The 10,707-nt window shown below is 42.2% G+C and overlaps 1 protein-coding gene across 3 annotated transcripts in view; it reads right to left on the minus strand.

The window, feature by feature from the left end:
* Positions 1–5,494, minus strand: part of Diaph2 (diaphanous related formin 2) — an 879,521-nt gene extending 874,027 nt beyond the window's left edge. For 2 of the 3 annotated variants that reach the window (XM_074062668.1, XM_074062666.1), the window contains exon 1: positions 4,983–5,493. In XM_074062668.1, coding sequence (XP_073918769.1) covers positions 4,983–5,114 — 132 coding nt within the window. In that variant the 5' untranslated portion in view covers positions 5,115–5,493. Of the gene's footprint in view, positions 1–4,982 lie in introns of all 3 variants that reach the window. The other variant, XM_074062667.1, reaches the window with a different exon arrangement.
* Between the last annotated feature and the right edge of the window lie 5,213 nt (positions 5,495–10,707).

The following is a 10,707-nucleotide window of genomic DNA, read 5'->3' on the forward strand; positions in this document are numbered from 1 at the left end:
TCAAGATTACAGTAATACACAGATAGGTTCATTTGGTGAAGTATACATTCTAAGAAAAAATATGGCATGTAAAAGTTAACTTTTTTTAAAAAGTCTCTTTAAACACTGTATACTCTCAGAATGCCTGGCCTACAGGGAAAAAAAATCCCCAGCTAATAATCACTGAGTTGTTTCACACCTACGCAATAACCTGCCAGGTTTCCAAGAATAAACATAAAACAGGACCCTTGCCCAGAAGTACTTGAAAATCCTTGTAGACACAAGCCCAGCATATAACATTTAAACTCATAATAGTCATGAGAAGAGCCTTCAGTAAGCTGAAATAAACAGCAAAGTTCTAATGGAAGAAAGAACACTGAGGTAGGAACCAGGCCGTGAGAGGGTATGAGACTTTTTTTTAAAGAGAAACAGGGAGGACATTTCAGATTCTGTGAAGATGTTCAAGGTGGGAAGTAGGAAATAGAGGCAATGGAGGTTTTAGAAGCAAACTGGGATACTGAGAAATCTGACTGAGCTGTTAACTGCTCTTTATGTAAAGAGCAATTGGAATGCAGGTCTCTGACTCTAAATATCAAACTCCATTGTGCTACTCGGCTCCTCCTACCTGCTCTTCCTGCCTCCATTATGGCACCCCTCTCCAAGAAGTTCTCCTCAGTTCTGTTTCCTTCCTTCTCCCCTCAACCCCTCCATCTCTCCTTTTCTCTTTTTTTTGATAGTACTAGGAATTGAACCCAGAGCCTCACACATGCTAGGTATGTGCTCTACCACTTGGACCAGACCCAAGCCACTAAGTTTCGTCCTGAAACACAAATCTAGATCAGGTTTAAATCTTCTGTTTTAATCTTTTCCACTTCTTACTCTTTCAGAAAAAAAAAAAAAAATTGAAATTCTAACACAAAGATCCATCCTGATTTGGACCCCATCTCTTTTCTGACAGATCCACACATCTCTAGTCAAACTTTCTTAATTGGGCATGCGACCTTTGTAAAGCTTTCCTTTCAATCTAGAATGTCTTTTCCTCCCCTTCTTCAACTAATGCCCTATCCATCCCTCCTAGGTGCAAATGTCATCTATGATGATACACTTTTCCTCACCTCACCCAAGCATCCAATTTCACAGATGCCTCTCCATGAAGTTTTCATAGCACCTTCCTATGCGTGTTCTTATAATAACTTATACACTGCTCTTTAAAAATTAACTTCCTGTCTTACTAGACTATAAGCATCTTTTTTTTCTTTTGGACAGTGAGTCCCATTATATAGCCCAGGATGACCTTAAGATCCTCCTGCCTCCATCTCCAGGATGCAGGGATTATAGATGTGTAACACCATTCCCAGCTCAACTATGAGCATCTATACATCACCAACCCTTAGAATAGCACCTGTTATGTAGCAGTTACTCAATAAACACGTTGCATAAATGAAACCAGTGTGCTCAGAACTTATTATCTAAAAATGAAACACTAGCCTGGCACCAGTGACTCACGGCTATAATCCTAAGTACTCAGGAGGCAGAAATCAGGAGGATCATGATTTGAAGCCATCCCGGACGAATACTTCACGAGACCTGAGACCCTATTTCAAAAATACCCAACACAAAACAGGGTTGGTAGAGTGGCTCAAATAGTAGAGTGCCTGCTTAGCAAGCATGAGACCATGAGTTCAAACCTCAGTACCAAAAAAAAAAGAAAAAAAAAAACTATTCCTCTAATTGTAAACCAATAACTACTCAGAAAGGTATGTAATAACCAGAAAAATAACTTCTGGTATTTCAACTAATAACACAATTTAACATTCCTGTATAAGGAACCAAATGCTTCAGAAGTTATACATAAACACAAAGTCAAACTGCAAAAACAGCCAAACAGGCAGAGGCAGGAGGATCACTAGTTCAAGGTCAGCCCAGGCTATCACTTAAGAAACCTTATTTCAACAAGGAAAAAGAAAAAAAGGCCATTTCATGACTGCATTATTAGTTCTGCCTTACCATGGGCTTCTCTTAATGGTTAAGTCACTGCTTTAAACATGTGAGATTCAAGAGTTAGCTCCTTTACTACACTTGCAGAGCCCTCTCTCCTACCCAATTTAACAAAATACATCAAATAACTAACTAATCTAAGAGTCATGCTATTTGATGGCACATTACAATCTGGGCCTACCCAGTTACATAAAATCCAAAACTCTACTAGTAATGCATCATTCAAAACATGATGGTTTCAAAACAGGTTTCCCTTCCTTTAAAAAAATCAAAATAAAAGGGTCATTATGAGGACGCACATAGGAGGAAAACTGAAGTGAATTTGGTTAAAGTATGATTTAATTAACCTTAAATGGCGGTTATTACAGTCCTGAAATGCCACTCTGGAAAAATTCTGATACTCACGAAAAAGTTGAAGATATAAATGAAAGCCTTGCATCTTCAGTGTGCCAGAACCATGAGAAACTAAATGAAAACATTTAAATCACAAATCTTATACTTTATGAATCCATTTTACCAGAATATTAATTTTTCTACATAGTAGAAACTTTCATCCTAGTTAATACTATATGGACATTGTATAGTGAACCTCTTTTTAACCCTAGAAGAATTGAATTCAGTATCAATCAGTCTGTGGTCAAAGCTATTTCCCCTTCTCCCTTTTTCACTGACCTCTGCCCCTTCCTAATTTAGAGTAGAATCAACTGTCACTTCCTTTCCTTTCTTTGGTATTGCAATAGTTCTTATTCTTTCGATAGGAGATGGAGGTTTGAGTGTTATGGCACTCATAAAAATAATCATATGCTCAATTTTTTTCACATAATTTGAAGAGTTTAAGAATCACGAACCCTCCCCCAGTCACCCACACAAATAATTTCTATTGCCACAGGGCTCTTTTATAATCTCACACCACAATTTCTTTACATACTTACACAGACACACGTAGTCTGACTAAAGTTTTATCTTACTGGCAAAATTTTAAGAAACCCAGATGACCTCTTTCCTAAAAAGTTTACCAAGTCTTACTGTTTTGTCAAATTATTTGCCATAATTAAAATGTCATAATAACTTCCTAAATTTGTTTTTGTTAGCTCTGACACATACACTTGTAAAATCATGTAATGCTCAAAAGGTATGCTCAAGGAAAAAAAGGAAATTCGTGTTGGCATTAACAAACTCTCAGATTCAAATACTACTATATATCACACTGTGTTCAACGTGGAACAGTGACGTTAACCAGGAACTGGAAGTGATAGCATCTCCTAACTTTCTAGTTACCTTGTCAAAGCAAGTAAAACATAAAAGATGAAAATAGGACAAATGGCCAAAGGGAAGAGAAGAATACAATCAAGTTGTAATTACTTATAGAGATAATTTTTTTTTTGGAATATCCTTCCTAAAAGTGGAAGGTTTTTGCTTGACGTACCAAGCTATTTGTGAAAACAATCAGTTAACTTTTTTTTACTTAAACTTTTCATTACTGATTAAACTCCACTTTTGTACTGGGGCAAAGAAAGAAATCTAATCACTCTTTTACTGCAATCTGATAAATTTCAAAATCAACATCAGAATTTTAAATACATTAAATTCTGGGAGTACACTCACAAAGCCTTTGTAAGTTTCAACCCTCCACCAGCACAGACAAGCCACAAAGAAACTGTGACTCAGTTTATTTGTGAATTCTGCATGACAGGGCACTTGGAGTAAGCAAGTTTGCAATTTGTTACAAGTTGGGGTGGAATTGATGATACTTGAAATTTGTTGTGTTAATCTACCCCACTAAGCCCCTTCTCTCATAATGGAAGGCTGCAGATTTCCTGAAATGATCACGCTCTGACCACTGTTTTCCAACATGGACAGTCTGTAAGTGAAAGGCAAATAGGCGGCAAAAGACAAGTACAACAGGTCCATAGGCAATGGCCAGAAGCCACAGGAAATAGCTTTATGGATCTGTCACCGCCTCGGCCATCTCCTCTATTATACTCAAATTGCTGCTTCAAACTGAAATCTAGACGTGCAACATGTGGCTTGTGCTTCCGATTTAGCCCAACAATCTTCAGCTATAAGGAGGACTGGCTGAATCTGTGCAGGAAAGCCCTTTCCCCTCATGCCACCCAAATTAGAATGTGTACAAAAAGAGGAACCCTTTTAACTGATGAGTTGAGGAAACTCTAGAGTTTCTCAATGCAGTACCAGGGCCCCTATATTTCATTCCTCGGTGCATTCAGTGGCAGGAAATGGACTGCTACCTCTGGTTCACACTATCAGGATGGTTTGACTTGCAGTCTGCCTACTGCTACTGAATGCGCGTAATCAAGCGCTGTGTGACTGTGTCCGTTGCCCACACACGGTTCAGATGGTGGTGTCTCACCCAGCTTCTAACTCCCACGCTCCCCCGCCTCCGTCCCCAGGCTTCCCAAGAAATGTTTCTTGGGAGAGCACATGGAGAGAGGAGGCAAATGGGAAAACGCACGTAGGCGCCTCCTCCTTAGATTTCTGGTGAAGTAGAAGGATCCGGGGGCCTACGTTGTGTTTTTCTTGACTTGCATGGCTCAGGGTGGGCTTCTAAGTATGCGGACTGAAAAGGACCGGGATTCCCTGCCTTGGCCCCTAAGTGTTAAGAGGCAAAACAGCAAATGACAAGAGGTGGGAGGGAAATGGAACTGCACAGAGCGGCTTCGTGCGTACAAGTTAGACAAACAACAGCCCTACCCAATACGGTAGGACACTGGATGTCCCCAAGTTGGGGTGGGGCCTTTCCCCTTCCCGCTCTGCCTCCCAGGCTGACAAGAGTGAGAAAGGGGTTAAGTGTTGAAGCGGGTGCTCTTCCGCCCCCACGCCGTCTCCGCGCCTCCGCGCGGCCGCTCCTTTAGCGGCAACCCGAGTGGCACAGCGAGGTCGCGGTCACCCTTGGGAGGGCGTCCCGGGTCCCTCCGTGTTCAACGGCAGGGGGACCCGGGGTTTTCCCTGTTCCCAAGGCCGGCGGTGGCTGCGGGACCACTCACCAATTTGGGTTTGTTTTTCGTTTCCTCTTCGTTGGCGGCCCGGTTCCCCGCGCTCCGCTTGTTGCTCCGGCCCCCGCCGGGCTCCTCGCTGCCGCCTCCCGCTCCCGACGCCGCCGCCCAGGGCTGCTCCATCTTTCTCCGGCCCTGTCACCTGTGCCCTGTCACCCCACCTCTCCTCAACTGAAGAAGCCCCTCGGGGCGCTCACACTGCCCCGCACTGACTCGGCAGCACCTCTTCCTTGGAGAGTGATCGTGCCAGGAAGCTGTGGCTTCCAGGCCCCCGGGGCTCCCGGCTCCCAGGCACTCCAGACGCAACCACGCCGTTGCCACTACACCGCGCTGGGGCAAGCCCTGCCCCTAAGCAGCTGCAATTATCAAGCTCGCCGCCGCCCTCGGGGCGGTGTTTAGGGTGGAGGAAAAGTAGGTGCCTATCTCTTTAAGAGGGCCTCTACACACGTGATTCATCAAAGTGCTCGCAGTCGGCCGGCCAGGCGCGGAAAGCCGCTTCCGACTCCGGGCTGAGCCGGCCGGGCTACTGAGCATGCCCGGCGCCGCGACTGGAGCCTAACAGAGGACTTTCAGCCGCGGTTAAGCACTGATTTCACTTCCTACACGCCTACCATGAAATGGGAGGGAACTAGCGGGAGCCAGGAGGGCTAGCCCATTTTAGAGATGGGGAAACTGAGGCCCTGGACGATTCGCGGTGCGTCGTGAGTGCCCGCTTCCACTAGCGTAGGCCAGAGCCCCTTCCCTGACCGAGGCCCCTCCGGGAGTGTAGTCTTGCTACACCCCGGCAACTGGCAGCCCAAAGGAACACCACGGGGAGCTCTGATTAATTGCCAAGACAGATTGTGTGGGCCAAAGTGAAGAGTGGGTGCTTCTGTTGCCATGATGGCGTTGGGACAGAAGAAATACAGTCGTGCTTTTATTCCCAGGCAGGCGAAGAGTTAAAGCAGCCGGGGCCCACCGCTTAATCCTCAGGGTGTTGTTAGGCTCTTGAACAAAACATAGATTTACAGTTCACAGTTGAATGAGTGCCGTCTTCGGCTTCCAGAACTACTTTAGGTTTAGGCATGTTGTAAGGAGTAAATAAGATCACGTGTGTCGAAGCTTTGTTTCAGACATAAATCCGTAGACGGAATGCTAGGTGTTTTTGTCCTCTGGCAGCTGAGTCTTTAGTCCTTGAGTTGTACTTAGTATATTGTCCTCAGGAAGAGCCCCCACGCTGATATTTTCTATGTTTTTAAGAAACATAGAAAAGAAAGGTACCCACGGAGAAAAAGGGCAGGATATGAATGAACCTCCAAAGCATCATAGAACTAAGAACCCATAGGCCAGCGAAATTACTTGTAATGTAAATTTCAATACTAAGTCCATAAAATATGTCCACACATTTTGATACCAACTGCATAAATATACCCATACATTTCCGTACCAAGTCCATAAATACATCTATAGGCCTGTTACTGAAGACATCGTCAGGCTATTACTCCCTTTGCCCTTCCCCCCTTTAACCTGAAGTTAGCTATGCTTAATGGAATTTCTATCCGTATTTACTGCAATGCATTTTGATGAGTTTCACTACCATTGAGGTGTGCTAAGACAACTAACTTGGACAGTAGAGTGAAAGAGCACTAGATATCTGAAAACAGTTGTTTTTTATTTGTGTTGGTTTTTGCAGTACTGGGGCTTGAACTCAGAACCTTCACCTTGAGCCACTCCACCAGCCCTATTTTTGTGAAGGGTTTTTTGAGATAGGGTCTCACAGAACTATTTGCCTGGGCTGGCTTTGAACCACAATTCTCCTGATCTCTGCCTCCTGAGTAGCTGGGATTACAGGCATCAGCCACTTGGCAGCGGGCTTGAAAAATTTTAATCCTAGGTTTGCCCTTCTCATTAAGTTTGTTTTTAGTCCTGCAGTCATGACTTCCTTACTTCTGAAGTGGTAAACTACCAAGGACAGCAGCAAAAAAATGAATACATGCTCCCAGAAAGGGTGGACCAGGAGCCCCAAGATAAATTTGGTTTGTGAAGTTCCTGTTCGCTCTAAAATTTGATGGATAGTTTCAATTTGACTCAGCACACCGGCGCACAATTTAATATATGCTCCCCTCATGAAATAATGAGTAAAAATGGAAGCTACGTGGAATTCCTGGATGAGAGATGTGGGTGTGGACCAAAGTTGGGGGCCCTCCAAGCTCAAACATTGCTCAATAATCTGCTCACTGGCCATTTTTTCTCCTCAGGTTATGCCAGATGATACACAGAATGCTTTGGGTTAGAAGGATGATGACATGATTTCTGCCCTTTAGAATCTCAGTCCACTGGGAAAGGCAGACTACCAAAAATTACACTGCAATACAACAGATTTGAACAAGGAGCCTATGGTGCAACTGAGACAGGCAACTAACCAAGTGTCAGAGGCTCAGGGACACCTTCTAGAAGATGATGTGTAAATTAAGTGCTAAAAGTCTGATTAAAGGCATTAAGTATTTGCTAGGCATCATGGATACAGTGGTGAACACGACAAGACATGGTTTGCTGTCATGGAGCTTTCAGGTGACTGGGAAGGATAGTAAACAAAAATGCATTGAACAAGTACAATAAAGGCAAGTGAAGAGCATTCCAAACAAAGGAAATGACAATAGCATATGCAAAGACCCTGTGGTTAAGAAAATGAGGTATGAGGCAGATTGTTGGCAAAAAAAAGAAGCAGAACAGACCAGGAGATACTGTTAGCAGCACTAGTGCAGTCTGTGCTTGGAAAACTTCCAAATTATTTGTCCCACATGGAAGAATCCATGACAGGACACATGAGTATAAATGGAGTTTTATTAAAAGTTAGAGAAGGGAAATACAAAGGGGAGCATGTTGTGGCCCAGGCGGAATCTGGAGGCCGAGAGAGTGTGTTTCTGCTCTTTAGGTGCTTTTAAAACCTATGATAACCTATGAAGGGGAGAGTAAGATGATTCCCACCCAATAATCAATGAGTGGGGAGGGGCGTGGGTGGTTTCTGGCCAGGTGAGGATGGCTCCTGAGCCAAAGCATGATTAATCTAAGATGTCATATTTTTCTCTGAGTCCCAAACTTTCCTTAATTTTAGCCTACCTCAGTACCAGTTCATGAAAACCCGTACTTGTAAGTTTTATCATTATTGTTTAAAATGGCAGGGAGGGTACCTTAGTAATATGGATGATTTCTATCTGGAATGCATGAATAGACTTAAAAATGGATTAATAGAGGGGGTGAATTCAACTATGATATATTTGATATATTGTAAGAACTTTTGTAAATGCTACAATGTACCCCCAGCACAATAAAAATTTTAAATTAAAAAAATGGATTAATATTTTTAATGTAAAATTGGGTTTCACCAACTCAGGCCAGGCTAAGCTACATTTAATTTCCAATTAGAAATGGTACAGTCTTTCCTGCAAAAAGTAAAAATGTGTGTCCTTGATACGGCTTACCTTTAACTATTGTGGTATCTCAGCTCCATCTTAATTCTCGATATTTGTTTTTCAGCATTTTGCTCCAGTTAATGTAAACATTAAACAGAAACCCTTTCTTCAAGCATCAGGATCATTGGCCTCTCTTCCTGTGGAAGCTCACACAGGAAAAGAGCCACTGGTCTCAAGAGAGGACACTTTGTCCATTGATTATGAATCAAACATCTCTCCAGTTGACAACATAGGGCTGATCTTGTTTCACCTCTGTTCCTTTATTTTTGCCTACCTGGAACACACAAATAGGCTGGTGTTTGAAAAGACATCTTTTTTTCTGATGCTAAAGAAAGAAGGAGACTACTTCTATTGGTTGGAGTATCAAAAATATACTTTAGATGCATTGACCTGGAGACTCTCTCGGGCTTCTCATTAGCATAGCACCCAATCATTATTTAAAAGCCAGCCCTGGAAGAAAAGAAAGATAAAAAGCTGCTAGGGGCTATCTTTCTTCAAACTGTCCCAAGAGCCACCCATTATCCTCATCCAAGCAGTTTGGGTCACTCATAGAGCAGTTTGGGTCACTCATAGAGAAATTAAAGGAAACATGGATTAGGAAAAAAAAAAAGAGAAACAACTAACACCCAGGGTCACAGCAAAATATTTATGAATTAAAGGATGACTAAGAGTAAACGAGTATTTATTGAGCATATGCTATTGTGGTTAACACCAGACTAGATGCCATGCAGATTTAAAAAAAAAAAAAGTGACAGACATTCTGCTGTCATGTCATATATGTCTTCCTGAAGAATTATTCTGAAAACTTGCATACCTAAGATAGCAGAGTTTCTGGAAAAGACTACTTAAATTCAATGCAATTTTGTAATCAGAGCACTAAGGAAAACAATACCCATCCTAATAAAAATAATTAGGAGTTTAAATCTCCACTGGCATTTGCCCCAGCATCACAGTCATCGATGCTTGGTAGCCTTCATGCTTCCTCCTTCCTGTTGCATTCCTCACAGGCATCCACTTTTAGAATCAGAATTACAAATCTAACTGAAGAGATTTGGCAGGACTAGGAGTTGAACTCAGGGCCTTGCATTTGCTAAGCAAGCACTCTACCACTTGAGCCATGCCCTCAGCCCTTTTTACCTGGTTATTTTGTGAATTGGGTCTTGTATTTATGTCCCCACTATCCTGGACCTCAGTCATCATATTTATGCTTCCTTCGTAGCTGGGAAGACAGGCACATGCCACCACACCCAGATTTTTATTGGTCTTGCAAATTTTTTGCCTGGGCTGACCTTGAACCCAGGATCCTCCTGATATCCCAGCCTCCCAAGTAGCCAGGCTTGAGCTACCATACCTGGCTGAGTAGTCAACTTTGTTAAAACATGTGGTGAAAGATCATCATAGCTTCCTTATCAGTGTTCATAGCTTTGCTGGGTAGTTTAAAAAGTTGAAGCCACTAAACCGGTCACTACTTCCACTTTAGGAAATGTCTTGTACAGGATTCTTCATTTTTTCTTAAGGCCTAGGTGTATTGCTAATATTCCCTAATTATGAGGAAGTTTGCTTCTCATGACTTCAAAACAAAATGCTAAGAAAACTCATATATGAATCAAATAGACATCCAGATCATTCTCCTATTTACTAATCACTAAAGTGCTATTTGTGATACACAAACACTTATAATGGAATGGGCCATAAAATATAAATTTTCTGTCATAAAAAGACCTAAAATGTACTTGAGAAAACAAAGTTGAGAAACAGAAAATTAACTGCATAAGTCAGAGAAATTAACTCTAAATTGAGCATAATATGGTGAAAAGATGAGATCAGTTGGGCCTAGAATAAATGAAGTTTTCAAGGGGGCAATGCTTTTGCTGCTGAGCTATGAAGCAGAAATCAGACATGAACAGACAAAGCAAAGAAAAGAAGTAAGGAAAAGACAACGGATGGAATGGCCTGGAAACAACACTGATCAATAATGTTGAGGGGCCAGTGGGGCTTGATGAGAACGTGGATGCTGAATAATAGTAGGAAGCATGGTTATCCCCTAGCCTTTTCCCACTATGCAAACAGATTTGAATGTACAACACTGATAAGGATCATTAGCAGGGAAGTTACAAAATATGAAGTGTTTTAGGAGCTGTCGTGGCAATGGTACACAGAATAACTTTGAACAATGATTATCAAACTTATTTTTCTTAGTGATTTTTTTTTTTTTTTTGGTAAAGAAAACTCTTCATGGAGCCCCAATATATACAACAGATATA

The sequence above is a fragment of the Castor canadensis genome, chromosome X (genome assembly GCF_047511655.1).
Source record: "Castor canadensis chromosome X, mCasCan1.hap1v2, whole genome shotgun sequence".
Lineage (NCBI taxonomy): Eukaryota > Metazoa > Chordata > Mammalia > Rodentia > Castoridae > Castor > Castor canadensis.